The sequence below is a fragment of the Cololabis saira genome, chromosome 20 (genome assembly GCF_033807715.1).
Source record: "Cololabis saira isolate AMF1-May2022 chromosome 20, fColSai1.1, whole genome shotgun sequence".
Lineage (NCBI taxonomy): Eukaryota > Metazoa > Chordata > Actinopteri > Beloniformes > Belonidae > Cololabis > Cololabis saira.
Genome location: NC_084606.1, coordinates 9,148,910 through 9,165,497, shown reverse-complemented (window position 1 = coordinate 9,165,497; position 16,588 = coordinate 9,148,910). Strand labels below are relative to the sequence as shown.

Sequence of the window (16,588 nt, the reverse complement as noted above, 5' to 3'; positions counted from 1 at the left end):
TGCATCTCAATAAAGGGCCACTAGAGCCCAAAAAAAAAAAAATAAATAAATTAAAAAAAAAAAAAAAAAAAGGCGAAATGTCGAGAAAAAAGTCTAAATGTCGAGAAAAATGTCAAAACTTTGAGAAAAAAGTCGAAATGTCGAGATTAAAAAGGAAGAAAAAAAGAGAAAAAAGAAAAAAGAAGGAAAAAAAGGAAAAAAAAAAAGGAAAAAAAAGCTCAAACATTTTTGGAAAAGGGCCCCGCTCTAGTCCAATGGGTCCGATGTATGATTTTGCACGGCATTAAGCCATGCCTGATAGATGACGTATGGACTCTCTGTAAGATGGAATGCCAAAACTCTTCTGTATAGAGCAACGTTAAAGTACGGGGGGAACTTTCCGAGGAATAAATCCTCTGAGGTTGATGTTCTTGAGCAAATGTGGATCCTTGAATCCCCAAACCGGGACAGATATTCTGCATTCCTCACGCAACAGGGTTGTTGTGGATGAATGTATCACGTTCCTATGGCTCTTGGCGGCCGTCCCACATCCCCCGTCACTGATGTGGAGTCGTGTTGCTCGCAGGCAGAAATGCCCCCATCACTGGAGAAAATCTGACCTTGTCCAGTGGGTGGGGAAGGTAAATGCCACGGATTCATGGGAGGACAGCGATACGGCTGGCCAGCGCAAGGAAAGTTCAAATGCATGTTGGAGATAGATGATTTGATCATAAAGAGACTTTCAGCAGTTGTTTTTTTTTTTTTTTTTTTGCTGCATCAGCACTTCACTGACCCTGATCGTATTTTACACTGAAACATACAGTCAGTGTTTGCCTTTGACATTTAAATGGACTCCTCGTATATTCCACGTGGGTTCAACCAGCTGTTTTTAAATTCCTCATCTCAGATTTTCAACTTCCTCATTTACAGGACTGTCTCAGAAAATTAGAATATTGTGATAAGGTTCTTTATTTTCTGTAATGCAATTAAAAAAACATAAATGTCATACATTCTGGATTCATTACAAATCAACTGAAATATTGCAAGCCTTTTATTATTTTAATATCGCTGATCATGGCTTACAGTTTAAGATTAAGATTCCCAGAATATTCAAATTTTTTGAGATAGGATATTTGAGTTTTCTTAAGCTGTAAGCCATGATCAGCAATATTAAACAAATAAAAGGCTTGCAATATTTCAGTTGATTTGTAATGAATCCAGAATGTATGAACTTTTTTGCATTACAGAAAATAAAGGACTTTATCACAATATTCTAATTTTCTGAGACAGTCCTGTATATGTACAGTATAGCCGGGTGGTGAAGTTATAGCTGAACGGTTCATTCAACAATACTGGTGAATGTGCCTTAAAGCTATAGCTGAATGTCCTGTCGCCTTCAATCCTTACCTGAGCTTCTTTCTCTCAGGCCTTTACATGATCGGCCAGGTTTCTCCTGGGAGTCTGAACATTTCTGGTCATGTGACCTGTCCAGGCTACCGTGTGACCCCAGTCAGTATGAAACAAGTACAGGAACTGGACGGAGAAAACTTCATTGTACATTGATTGATTGATTGAACTTTTTATTTACGTGTCATGCACATGAAGTGCCCAGCCCGAGTGGGCTTACAAGACACCAAAAAAAAGAAAAAGGAACATAAAGCAAATGAAGGCCAGACAACAGACCCTGTACCAATTAAACATATAAACAATCCTGATGCTTTCTCCAGGCTTCAGAAACAAAATATAAAATATAATAACTTTGAAAATGAAAGTGAAAATAACTTTTCACTAATTGAAGTTATTGAACAGGTTAAGTTATTACTATACATATACTGTACTGTAATCCAACCTCTTCAAATAATGCAAATATTTCTTTAGCCCATGGCAAGCCATTTAATTTACTCCAAATAAAAACTTTCTTATTGATCCTGTCTTCTGGCACATTAAGTAAACGATTACACAATCTAATCATCTCACATTTACGTCTTATGGAACCAGGAAGCCAACCCATGTCACCTTGAACGGCCAAGATCGGAGCAAATTTATGAACACCCAAGAAAAAGCGAGCAGCTCTGTTCTTTATAGAATCTGCAAGCTTAGACTCCTTATATCCCCAGTACAACTACACACAGCTCAAGGGAGTAATATCATGGCAATGGTGGTTTAGGAGACATACCTGTCAAGTTTCGGATTTTTTAAAATAAGCAACATTTTTCACCGCTGTCCTGTCAGCCCAACCGAGGTCCAGTATCGTACATTTGATTTTACAAACTGCAATTATGTGTTCAGAATCTGACAGGATGACCTTTGTTGACACTGAAACGCTGTGGACATTCCTAGGTATGTAATTCCTATAATAGAGCCTCAATAAAAACACAAAGGGAAATTAAAGCAAATGTATTTATTTGAAATATTTTCAGTTTTGAAGATTGTCTTCAAGTGAAACATTTACATTTTCTTTTTATTGGTCATTTTCACTCATGTGGCTCTGTGCTGCTGACGGACATCAGTCCTTCCCCTGTGAGAGACACTAAAATCACAGTTACAAATCTTTCAGAACGGGGTAACTGAGCCCCATCCTGCTCTCTGGGAAAGTAACTTCGGTTTCCCATTTTAGCGAAATCTCTGACATCTCTGATTTGTTGTTCCGAGTTTGTTCCCGTTGTCGCCACTAACCTCACGAGAACTGCCACCCAGGCTGCAGCAGGGGGCAGTTCTCGCCCCCTGCTGCAGCCTGGGTTTGGAGAGGCACAGGAATGCTTTTTAAAAATTATTATATTATAAAACGGGAAATTTATGGGAAAACACTAATACGGGATGACGGCGGGGAAGAGGGGTAAAATATGGTAGTTTCCCGGCCAAAACGGGAGACTTAACAGGTCTGTTTAGAGATGCTCTTCAATAAAGAGACAGAAACAGTATGGATCATAATTCTAAGTTAAAATAGGTCTGAATATTTATAGATCATTATTAGGAAATCTTTAACCTCAAACACATCGTCTAGGCTTTGCATCAGTTATTTTGAGTCGGACACGGAAACTAGAAACCCAAGACTTTGATTAAAATGTTTCATCTGGACACATTTGAGGCAATGATGAGAGGATCAACGATTACGCTGAAGAGGATGAGTGTGAGTCGTCTCAGCTCCGTACCGCAGACACAACACCGCGGCCAGTCTCGCTATACGTCTCCACGTGTGAAGCGACAAGGTCAAGGCCATGAGCCCGTGTCAGGGCGGCGATGACAGATGAAAATAAAACTCTACCTCTTTTGGCTTGGCCTCTATTTCCAGACACGCGAACGCAGGCCGACACACACACGGCCGGAGTCCTGCCAGTCAGCTGCTGCGAGGCCGGCGGGTGTTAAGCCCTCCGGTCCAGGCCAGGGGATAAAAGGGATATATTGGTAATGTGCTGCAATACCCAACAGAGAATGACCCGTTAATGAAAATATTAATCATCACCTTTTGATGAACTGTTGACTCAACGGTCTGTAGAATCAACAGCTAGTCATTATCAAAGATTTCATTCTCATATTCTGGCCCCGAGCACAGGACGTGTCTGGTTATGTGTCGCAAAATCCATCTCAGGAATCAGGAAGTGGTCCGGAGTCTGGGACCAGATTTAGAAACAATGCCTGCTCGGCAACTGTAGGCCCTTCCAAGCTTCAGACTCAACACCTTTTCTGTCTTTTTTAAAGCATAGATTAACATTATTTTACAAGATCTTGATACCACCACAAAAGTGGCACCATGGTGAAGTGGTTTTGGCAATATTGTGTTTGTTTTCTCTCTTTTTTGTTTTTTAAATGTACATTACTGCTCAAACGTTTTAAAGCACCCCAATTATTCCAGTTTGTTATTGAAATGTAAGCATTGTCCCCTATTTTTTTCTTTTTTAATGAAAGCATAGAGCATAAACTATGGAAGAGTATTAGGGCCAGGCAGGAGAAAAATAAAAATAATATTTTAGAGGAGGAAGATTTTTTTTTCATTATGCACTTTGAGAAAATAGTTGAAATGTTGATAAAAAAGTCGAAATGTCGAGAAAAAAGTTGAAAGGTCGAGAAAAAAGTCAAAATTTCATGAATAAAGTTGAAATGTTGAGAAAAAAGGCGAAATTTCGACTTTATTCACAAAATTTCGACTTTATTCTTGAAATTGTATTTCAACATTAATCTCGACATTTCAACTTTTTTATCAAAATTGTATTTCAAGATTAATAAAGAAAAAATCTTCCCCTCTCAAATATTTTTTCTCCTGCATGGCCCTAATATTCTTCTGTAATAAACAACTGAAAGTCACGAAATGAATTTATGAACCAAACTGTACCCTAAACTGGCAGAGATCACAGCTGAACACATTCTTTCTACAGTTGAAGCCAAATATTCTTCAGAAAGTTCTTAAACACTGATGTACAATATTATTCTGTTTTGGCTAGCCTTGCCTTTTTTCTTTTTCAACCTCTCGCAGTTCAGCACTTAACTTCATACCAATTGGACTTGAACGGCTTGAATTTCAGTTAAAAACTTGGGGTGTTCTCAAACTTTTGACCGGTCTTGTAATGTGTTGAGATTTCTTCCTGCATTATTCTTCCACTGAGTCAGATTAATTCTTGAATTCTCTGCCCTGGTTTGTATGCCAGTATTTCTGTTTGTTTATTTATTGTTGGTTTTTTTTTTGTAATGTTGCAGGTCTGAATCGCAAAAATTGATGAGAAAAAATAAAATATGTTTTGGGTTTCTGCATGGCTGTAAAGAAACAATATTCAAAGTAATTGGAAGAACTGTTCTTTTATTATATTTTTTATTTTTTTGCATTTTTCTTGATCTTTTATTAGTCGAGTTTCAATAACTGTTCAATACAGTGATATAATACTCAATTATATGCATATATAAATAAAGTCAAAATCAAAGCAAATCAGGGCAAACAAAAGAAAACAAGCATTAAGTTGTGCTACTATGTATGTATGTACTAATAGAAGTAATTATAATGCATGGTATTACATTATCATTACTTAGCTATAATACTACAATATAGAGAACAATAGACAGCAATGGTATAACAATATACGATATGCTATATATACACTGGTTCATATATTTACCTCCAATTATATACATACAAATTACTATAAATCTATATATCGACATATCTACATATAACTATAAATCAGTATACATTAATAGAGATACATAAATACTGTACGTGTAATATAACTCAATATATCCATATACATACTTACATATAACAAATCTATATCCATGATATAAGTCTATATATCTACATATATTAATGAATGTACATATCTACATGTTCATTCGCATCTGTATTTTGAATAGAATGTTTCTTTGAATCTTTTTTTAAATTGTGACATGTTTTGACTTTGTTTTAGCTCCATGCTAAAACAAAGTGTAATAATAATTCCATCCATCCATTATCTATACCCGCTTTATCCCTTGCGGGGTCACGGGGGTCTGCTGGAGCCTATCCCAGCTCATTTCAGGTGAGAGGCAGGGGTTACACCCTGGACAGGTCACCAGTCCATCACAGGGCCACATATAAACACACAAACCATAATATAATAATAATGATAATAATAATAATAATAATAATAATAATAATAATAATAATAATAATAATAATAATAATAATAATAATAATAATAATAATAACAATAACAATAACAATAACAATAATAATAATAATAATAATAATAAACAAAATAAAAGCAGCCAAAACAGGGTCCCGTGTTATTTACTGAGATCACGTCTTCCGTGTTTTATTCTGAAAGTACAGCAGCCGGAAGTCCGTGTGTTTCCTGGAGCAGCTTCGCGGCTAAACGGCTAAACAGCCGAAGCTACTGACGGCGAATAAAATACTTTTATCGACGCGAGGAGACATTTGACTCATCAAAAATGGGACATACTCGCAAATAACGCACGGTATGTAATGAAATGTTGACATAAACGATGCAAACGGGCGAGTTTTGTCCTAAAATCGCTGTGTTTTTTTGCTGTGACCTCCTTTAGCAACGTGGTAACGGGCCCCAGTTATAAGCGTATTTATCATTATTATACAGAAAAAACAGCTTTAACAGTTAATATCTCTTGGGAAATGTATTTAAATAGCCATGTAAATATATAAATGTTTTGTATAGGGTTTTTTTATTAATCTTTTCTTATTGAACACAGAAAAACCCAACAAAAACACACATTTATACAAACTGCTTGTGGAGGAAATACAATATACGGTATGAGAATATTTTGGGAGGTATTATGAACAAGAGACATACACACAAACAATAAGGTACACAAATAAAATTAATAACAAAAACAGTAAGGCATTTTAAGACAAATAGCATCAACATTTCAGAAAGAGATTAAAATAAAACATAATTTGATACTCTGATTACCAGGAAAAAAAATATTGTCCCATTACATTATTTTTTTTAATTGCCCAATCTTTGTAGGGTAATCAGTAGGAATGGGTGATATTTTACCGTTCACGATATACCGTCAAAAAAATTCCTCACGATAAGAATTTGTCATCTCACGGTAAAAACGATAAAAGGAAGGAAGGAAGGAAAGGAGGAAGGAAGGGAGAAAAGAGGAAGGGAAGAAGGAAGGAGAGAGCAGGAGGAAAGAAGGAAGGAAGGAGAGAGCAGGAGGAAGGAAGGAAGGAAGGGAAAAAAAGGAAGGAAGGAAGGAAAGGGGAGAAGGAAGGAAGGAAACAAGGAAAGGAGGAAGGAAGGGAGAAAAGAGGAAGGGAAGAAGGAAGGAAGGAAGGGAGGAAGTAAGGAGAGAGCGGAAGGAAGGAAGGAGAGAGCAGGAGGAAGGAAGGAAAGGGGGGAAGGAAGGGAGAAAAGAGGAAGGGAAGAAGGAAGGAGAGGGCAGAAGGAAGGAAGGAAGGAAGGAAAGGGGAGAAGGAAGGGAGAAAAGAGGAAGGGAAGAAGGAAGTAAGGAGAGAGCGGAAGGAAGGAAGGAGAGAGCAGGAGGAAGGAAGGAAGGAAGGAAAGGGGAGAAGGAAGGAAGGGAGAAAAGAGGAAGGGAAGAAGGAAGGAGAGAGCAGAAGGAAGGAAGGAGAGAGCAGGAGGAAGGAAGGAAGGGAAAAAAGGAAGGAAGGAAAGGGCAGAAGGGAGGAAGGAAACAAGGAAAGGAGGAAGGAAGGAAGGAGAGAGCGAAAGGAAGGAAGGAGAGCAGGAGGAAGGAAGGAAGGGGAAAAAAGGAAGGAAAGGGGAGAAGGAAGGGAGAAAAGAGGAAGGGAAGAACGAAGGAGAGAGCAGGAGGAAAGAAGGAAGGAAGGAAGGAAGGGAAAAAAAGGAAGGAAGGAAGGAAAGGGGAGAAGGAAGGAAGGAAACAAGGAAAGGAGGAAGGAAGGGAGAAAAGAGGAAGGGAAGGAGGAAGGAGAGAGCAGGAGGAAGGAAGGAAGGAAGGAGAGAGCGGAAGGAAGGAAGGAGAGAGCAGAAGGAAGGAAGGAAGGAAGGGGAAAAAAAGGAAGGAAGAAAAGGGGAGAAGGAAGGAAGGAAACAAGGAAAGGAAGAAGGAAGGGAGAAAAGAGGAAGGGAAGAACGAAGGAGAGAGCAGGAGGAAAGAAGGAAGGAAGGGAAGAAAGGAAGGAAGGAAATGAGCCAGAAAGAAAGATAAATTCCCGTTGATGACGTTTTTGTGTAACAAACATGGCAGATCTTAGAGCGAGATAGATTTATAGTTGAAAAGATGGAGTTGAATTGGTATTTTTTTTTATCGTTATCGGGATAAATGCCGGAAATTATCGTGATACATTTTTCAGTCCATACTGCCCATCCCTAGTAATCAGAATGCTGAAAACATTTAAAAAAAAAAAAAAAGTTTTTATTTACCTTGATGGCAACTTGTTAGTCCCAATGAAAATGTCATTGTAAGTATGAGTTTGACATCCACATATCTGTCCATCACTTTTGTTTTGTTTTGCTTTGCTTTTTTGTGCTTATTCGGTATGATCCTTCAAAAAGCAATTCCCCTTCTTGGAAACACAGAGAAATACCTTGCACTTTGTGCACATCACGTTTGTTTTGCTCTTGCAGCTGGATCTGCGACACCTTGATGCTTGTGTGATCTGACTCGTCTGCATCTGCTTGAGTTTCATCCTCTTCCTCTGCTTCTGGCTCAAACTCTGCATCTTGCATTTTTTCATCAGATAACTCAATATCTGAGTTTCCCCTCAACAATTCGCAATAAAATTCTCTCTGCCTCTGAGAATCACTCCCTTTCTTTTCATTTGAAAAAAAAAAACTGAACAAAATGAAGTAGTGATGCACCGAAATGAAAATTTGTGGCCGAAAATAATAATAAACACTTGGCCGAATACAGAATAATACCGAACAATGGTTCTTCGCAGTTTTTAATTTATTTTGCCAATTTTTTCCACCATTGCGTAAATCAAATAAATGTGCAGTGAAATATCCGCCAGTCCAAATTTGTCTTACTGTACTTATTGTATTTTTTCTCATAATCCTTTTTCATTTTCTCCCGTTCAAATCCAATTAATTGGGTCACGGTGGGGCTGATCTCCGCAATTTGAAGCCTTGTATAATAATTTAAAAAATCTGGGTTATTTTCTTGGAGGATCTCGTCAAACATATCAGATAGTGAGGGTTCGTGCACAGCATCGGGCCCTTTTCTCTGCGCTCTCTCCCCGATCTCCTGCACTGTGCGTCCCGCGACCGTCTCCATCACCAAGCAGCTTTCCCAAATCCAACTTAGTCTGGATCATTTCTTGTGTCCTCTGCTTTTTCCCCACATCTGACATGCTGACATGTTTGCTGCATTAACACTGCACGGCCCCTCACTCTCCGCTGTTCGCTGTTTGATTTCGTCATCACACGCCGTTATTGTTTGGTTTTTTTCCCCACTTAATCCACCGATCACTGAAGTGTTTTTTTGCTATTTTCGGCCGAACAATTTCGGTTACCGAACATTCGGTGCATCACTAAAATGAAGGCATTAACTCCGTTCATTAACGTCCACTACGGAGGACATTTTTTAAACCCTTCAATACTATGCTAAAATACAACTAAATTAATTCAGAAACTGTTTTAATGTGTTCTTAAGAGACTTGTATAAAAATGCAATCAACATTTCAAACCAAAATTTGCCCAATAAAAAGTATTATTCAAATACTTTTCCTCTTCCCGTAAAATGTGCTTGCACTGATGGACGCCATTTTCCTGAATGTGGAAGTGACAGGTACCAAAACCCCCCCCATCACATTGGGCATTATTGAAAAGCCCTAGATGTCCTCTGTAGACGGCAAAAGGAGTTAATGCAGTAGTATGGTGTGGGTGGGAGATATTCAGGTCTACAAATGTCCTCCACAAAGGACAAATTTGAACTACTGGTAGTCATGTATATATCAGCTATTAATTTTTTTGCAGAGTTATTAATTTTTTATTATAGAGACAAAAAAACGTTTGAAATAATTTCAAAAACATTGGAAAGAGGGCTTAATTTTTCCCCACTTACAACAGTGTATATGATATTTTAGCCAGTAAAAGAATGACATAAACCAAGAGAGACACTGATTTGTCAATTGTATCTATGGTGTTTTATGTAGTGTTGCCACCTTTCAGAAATAGACGAAAAGGGACATCCCCAAAACTTCTAAAATGCATAGAAATGTATTTATTTTATATGAAAAAATAAAATGTTTTGATTTAAAGTTTAAAGTGCTTTAATAGCATTGAACTTGCATGACTGTACAGACAGCAAACCATACTAGCAACGAAAACATACCCGTCAATTTTTGGTTTAAAAAATACAGGAAATTTTCTGCCACCAGCCCAACCGAGGTCCAATATCTTACATTTTAAGACAGGTTTACAAGAAATCTAAAATATCTACCTGACAACCACTTACAAACTACAATTATGTTCAGAATCTGATAGGCCGACCTTTGTTGACACCGTGGAAATTCTTATGTATGTAATTCCTTTAATAGAGCTTCAATGAAAACACAAAGGGGAATTAAAGCACATTTATTTTATATATTTTCAGTTTATATACATATTGTCTTCAAGTGAAACATTTACATTTTCTTTTTCTGGTGCTGCTGACGGACATCGTTCCTTCCCCCGTGAGAGACACTAAAATAACAGTTACAAATCTTTCAGAACTCGTAACTGTAACATCCTGCTACTCTTTAGGAAAGTACATTTGGTATCCCATTTTTACAGATATTTACAAGAAGTCTTTGCTTTTTTAGCAGAAATGCCTTCTCTCTAGTCAAATCCATCCGTCTCTGATTTGTTGTTCCGAGTTTTTTCTCCTGTTGTTGCCACTAACCTTGCGAGAACCAGGCTACAGCAAAGGGACAGTTCTCGCGAGGTTAGTGACAATTCACTTTGGAGAGACACAGGAATACGCTTTAAAAATTATTTTCTTATAAAATGGGAAATTAACGGGAAAATACTAATACGGTGGGAAAGAGGGGTAAAATATAGACTTGACAGGTATGAACTGAATTAGCCTATGCTATGTATGTCCACATCAGCCAAGATATACTGTATGCGGGTAAATATAAATATACATAAATATATGTATTTATGTATATAAATATACATATATATTGTGAATATAAATATTCACCTGTATATAAATATACAGGTGAAGGTCGGAAAAATAGAATATGGTGTAAAAGTTAATTTATTTCAATAATTCAACTTAAAAGGTGAAACTGATATATTACATGGTGGCATTACATGCAAAGCAAGATGTTTTAAGCCTTTTATTTCTCATAATTTTGATGATTGAATTGTTTATTGATTTTATAAAATATTCAATTTTTTTTATTTGGGGTTTTCATAAACTGTGAGCCATAATCATCAAAATTATAACAAATAGATCGATACATAGAAAATAAAATAAAAAAAAACACACCAATCCATAAGAACAGATCCTGGTGAAATCATACAGACACTGTAAATGTCATTCTAGTCTATAAAATAAAAAAAATAAAAGCAAGGCTGCTTTTATTTTTGTTTTTATTTTATCTATGGCATTTTATTTATTGTGGCACAAAATGGAGAACCACTCCAAATTTCATTTTATTTCCGACATCCAATGACAAATTCTTTCTATTCTAAACAAAGACTTGAAATATCTTACTTTGCATGCAGTGGGAAATAATATATTTGTTTCACCTTTAGTTGAATTTACTGAAACAAATGAAGTTTTTGCAATATATTCAAATTTTCCAACCATCACGGGTATATTATGACATCAATAAATAAGAGCATAATATATGTCCCATATCATACCATAGTTTGCTTAATATTCGTCTTCAGTGACTCTATCGAGCCCCAGGTTGCCCTGCCACTCCAGTTGGTATTTTTGTTGACGTTTCCTCTTTTTAGGACGAGGTGGGGTGTCTGGAGCCTCTGTAGACATCTTGACCTGACTTTTTTTTTGCAGACAGAGAGCGTACCAACATATTTTGCTGTCTTTAATGTATCCTGTCCTTTATTTTGTTCGTGTGTGTGACAGACGTGGATGGGACAATTGTGAAATACAGAATAAACGGCATTTCCGTATTGGTTCAATACGGAACCCAATCTTTAATTCCCAATTAGGTATTTCAAGGGACGGGTGGCAAGCCTAGTTTTATGAAATATAAACATCTGCACTGTTAAAAAAAATGAAAATATGCACGTTTTTATCAATGGAGTTTTTGATGCTTCACAAAAGGGTCTAAAGAAGCGCAATGAATCGGCATTAAATCGCTGCTCGTTTAATCGAGCAGCTCGGCTGCTTATTATAGCCGCGCAAAGAGGACGGCTGGGATTGTTTTCCCGGGCCAGACCACTGTTTGGCGTTGACCCCCCCCCCCCCCCACAGCTCCAACAGAGAGTCCTGGTCCAGCCGACCACAGTCCTGCCCCCCCAGTCCAGTTTACGACCAGAACCTCCCAGACGTCCACGCCAGAGAAGAGAGATCGGATCACCGCAGCCGGACTGGGACCGGGCTGGACATGGAGCTTATATTCAATTATGTTTAATAGTTGATTTAAAGTAAAAAATACACAACAGCGTTTTGTGAACAATAATGATAACATTTCCTCATTAATATTGTATTCGTGCATGTGTTTTTGGGAGGAAACAAACTTGTCTGTCGCTGCTTAAATATTAAGCAGCTGAGATATTTAAGTTGTTTTATGCCTGTAAGAAGTGCCCTGTAAGGGCAGCAACGGGGGTCTGCCATCATGTCTCCTTCAGCTGAGATCTACAGCCACGGTGACGGGTTCGGACTTCCACCCTGAGTGACAGAATCCCCCAGAAGGAAGCACCACCGAGAATGAACTGACAACCAGACCGGGCAAAAGGCATGAATGCTAGGAGCTTGCGAAAAGCACCTTGTATTGTCTCGTCTTATGCTGTTTCGCCTACAGAAACCTTGTTTTAAGCTTTTCCTTGGTTTTGATTGGACTGGTTGACTGACAAAAGGTGCAAGGAGAAAGTAATAAGAAATTTAACACAATGAGCAACATCTTTCGTCCATCCTTTTATTTTACCACGTTAATGTAGATCTATTGTATTTTGTTCTTGACTATTTTAAATTAATGTTTTAGTGCGGCAATAATGTGTGAAACCCATTGTACATGCCAACTGTGCATCACTTGTTTCAGCGCCTTCCCCAGGTCTGCTTTGCGTTTCTTGCGGTTGGAGAATCGGGTATCATCCAGAAAATCCAGTCTGTTACATGTCATTGCACCTGTAAGATTGTCAAATATCCCAAATCCTATTTAAAACTCTTCAAAAAGCGCAGATGTTGTCATAACATTGAGATTCAAACTGAATTTTTCAGTCGTGGAAGCAATTTAGACGGTTGCACTAAACAAAAACAACTAGTTACACTCAGTCTGGACAGACTTGAAAACCTTTTTTTTCTGAATGTATTTAGGTAATTCTGCATTTAACTATTTTTTTGTGTTTCTAGTTTTTCTTTGTTCCTTTTTTTAATGCATCCTTTTTTCTTGCTATAAAGAAATGGAAATTATATTCACACATTGAATCTGTAGCTGAAAAGCCAAGTAAGGGGGATCTTCCGATTTCACTGTCCCAAAAGATTAAGTCCTGTCCCACTGAATAACCCCTGTCTTTGTTTGTTTTGTTTGTTGTTATTCTTTCTGAACTTTTCAGCATTTATTTGGAGAATTGCACTGCTTCTCCTGCTCCAGGGGCCCTGACGAGCCCCGTTCTCGGAGGGCCTGCCGGGAACCCGTTGCTGATTCAAGGGCAGGCTGCCTCCTTGCACCTGGCTCAGCTGAAGGCCCAGCTAGCATTGACACAGATGAACAATGTTCTCGGTGTTGGCGCACGAGCAACCTTGACGGTCAACTCCAACACAGCGACTCCATTCATAGCGACACCAGCACCGTCGCCGACTGCCGTGGCCATCAATCTCCTGAACATTCTGAAGATCGCCAACGCTATGTCGCATCCCATGTATAACCCCTACGCTCCTGGGAATCAAACTCCATCCCAGGGGCAATATGGACTTTCTACTGGACAGACACAGGGGGATCCTCGGAAGGCGAATCTCCTGGGTACTGGACCCAGCTTCAACCCTCCAGGAGCTGCGCCTGTGCCTCTCGGGAACTCTGGTGGAGCTATTCCTTCACTTTTATCTCTGCCAGTGAACTACAGACCTGAAAGAAATAGAGCAACAACTGACGAGGACATTGAGAGGTCTATAGACTTGCACATAAGCAGAGCAAGGGAGGAGGTGAAGCATCAAACTGCTGGGCAAGGCACTCGATTTACCAACACTCAGAGAGATGCGTTTCCTTCCTCAACCACAGGGGTAACCTCCTTTCCGACACCCTCAACTTCTCAAGGAAATCAAAACACTGCCAATGTTGCAAGTGGCAGTGGTCCCTTGGACTGGCTCCCTCTCTACAAAAGGGCCACTGGGGGTAATTCCTCAAAAACCTTTACATCTGCTTCATCTGACTATCAAGGCGGCGGTGATGGTAGGTTTAATGCCCCCAAAGAAGGACATGATATGAAGTCCATTCCAGGTTTAGGCAAATATGAGCCACTACCAGACAAATCGACACCATCTACCGAGGCCGGTCATCACAGGTACACATCTGAATCAGCGGCCAACATCCTTCAGCACTTTGGACTTGAAAAAGAAGACTTGGAACATCTTATTGCATACCCCGAAGATCAGATCACCCCTGACAACCTGCCTTTCATCTTGAGACAGATCCGCATTGAGAAGACCAATAGAACTGCAACTACAAGTCAGTCAGAAACCTACCCTGAACCTCAAACAACCACGACCATGAGTCCAATGAACAGACTAGGTCCCTCCAGAGGGGCAGCGGTTTGCCAAGATGAATTGGCATCGACAATTCTTAAACCGAGTAAAGTAATTGACTATGGGCATACTGGCAAGTACACTGCAGGGGTTGGGGTCGAGATTGGAAGAACCATGGGCACCGACACTGCCACCACTAAGAGCAGCGGTAATGGGAGTATGTCGTTGAACACGTACGATAGTGGTGGCCACTCTAGAGAGACACTGCAAAGAAGTACAACAGAGGTGAAAAGCGGTGTTTTGGTTTCTTCGCGTGACCAGATGAGTTTCGGCTCATTGCAGAGTATCATGGCTTCTTTAAGCAGTGCCCCAACCACACGATTGCAGACTCAACAAAACCAGACCCCACCATCAATGTTCGGCACTTTCACTCTGCCAAAAAAAGACACGGACATGAGGCATCTCGGTTCTGGCGTTCCCAAATCTCTTCCCTTGAAACAGCCAGAGCCAGGTCACCAGTCAGCAACAGGTCCTCAGCCGTCCTGCACCCTGTTCCGTGGTGTCCCAGGCCGTCCTGGCCTGGTACTCATTGACAGTAATCAAAAGAGTAAAACTCAAGGACAGGCACCAAATGTTGCTAATCAGATGAATAATCAACAACAGCAGATTAAACAACAACCACCCATGCAGCAGAACAATCAGCAGCAACCGCAGAATCAACAGCCGCGTCAGATGCAGCAGCAACCACCGCCGCAGAGTCAACAGCAGCGCCAGATGCAGCAGCAACCACCGCCGCAGAGTCAACAGCAGCGCCAGATGCAGCAGCAACCACCGCCGCAGAGTCAACAGCAGCGCCAGATGCAGCAGCAACCACCGCCGCAGAATCAACAGCAGCGCCAGATGCAACAGCAACCACCGCCGCAGAGTCAACAGCAGCGCCAGATGCAGCAGCAACCACCGCAGAGTCAGCAGCAGCGCCAGATGCAGCAGCAACCACCGCCGCAGAACCAACAGCAGCGCCAGATGCAGCAGCAACCACCGCCGAATCAACAGCAGCACCAGATGCAGCAGCAACCACCGCCGAATCAGCAGCAGCACCAGATGCAGCAGCAACCAAAGTCGTTGTTGCAAATCGGGCAACCTTTAATGCCTATGCCTAGAGGCTTTTCGGCCATGCCCCCCACTTCCATTGGCCCTGGTGCCATCGCGGTTCCTCCACCTCTACTTCTACCTGCCAGCCTCACCAACTACATGCCTCGGATGCTGCCGCCGCCGCTCATCAAGCCGTGTCCAGCTCAGGGGGGAGTGTCCAGGGATCTGCCGACCCGAGCCATGATGCAGGACTATGCTGCAGCCTCCCCAAGAACATTTCCTCATACCTGTTGTCTTTGTAACAAAGAGTGTACCAGTATGAAGGTAAGTTGAAGACCGCACCTTAGTCCAAATGTTTAATTTAGGTGTAATTTGGTCAACTCTAAAACTCTCAAATGTTGTTACACATTTAGAAAACTGTTGATGAAACGTATGAATACGAATTGTTGTTCTGTGATAGTCACCACCAGATTAAAAGACTGTATTGTGACTATATAAAATGAGACGAAAACAGCTTCAGAAGCAACACCTGAAAATAGAGCGAAGACCGCAACGGACCTGGACGAAGAGCAGTCGGCGCCAATCCATCGCTTGAAGAGGGATTTTGTCTTTGATCCTTTTTTTTTTTTTTTCTCCTGCTTTCCGCAACTGCTTGACTAAGAGGGATGCTCGTTTTTTTTTTTTTAATCACTTCATATCAAATATCCCTCTTGTGGTTTGGTTGGCAGATTTATGCGTAGCGGAAACCAGCACTTACAGTTTGTTTTTGTGTCGCAATGAATAAAGTCATTGACGGGGCGTCGGATATTTCTTTTTTTTTTTTTTTTTTTTAGTTTCACAGTTTGGTTGCTCTGAAAGAGGAGATGCTGGCTCGCTCATCTCCATGTTTCCACCTCCTCTTCCCAGTACTCGGCCGTAGTTGTCCCAGAGGTTGATCGATTGGATTTTTTTCTTTTTTTTAACCAAACTCTTGAAGAGCCCAGATGACCAATGGCAAACCTGACGACCTGCAAGACTCCTGAGCCTGATATCAGCGCCTCCAGATCGAAGAACTCTTCATTTTGCTTGTTGGATTGCAGCGACTCTCGTATCTGTTTTATAATTCAACTATAAAGATGTGCAAATTTTAAATCCAATCTGTCGCATATTATTATTAAAAGATACTTATTCAGTACTTTTGCCGCTATAAGTGATTGTGTAATTACAGTTTGAACCGTTG

General features: G+C 40.1%; 1 protein-coding gene across 3 annotated transcripts in view; it reads left to right on the top strand.

The window, feature by feature from the left end:
- The first annotated feature begins 5,794 nt into the window (after positions 1-5,794).
- The window catches only part of LOC133420722 (serine/arginine repetitive matrix protein 2-like), a 39,402-nt gene continuing 28,608 nt past the window's right edge, over positions 5,795-16,588 (top strand). For all 3 annotated transcript variants that reach the window (XM_061710503.1, XM_061710502.1, XM_061710501.1), the window contains exons 1-2: positions 5,795-5,922; positions 13,152-15,693. In XM_061710503.1, the coding sequence (XP_061566487.1) occupies positions 13,303-15,693 (2,391 nt within the window). In that variant the 5' untranslated portion in view covers positions 5,795-5,922; positions 13,152-13,302. The remainder of the gene's footprint in view (positions 5,923-13,151; positions 15,694-16,588) is intronic.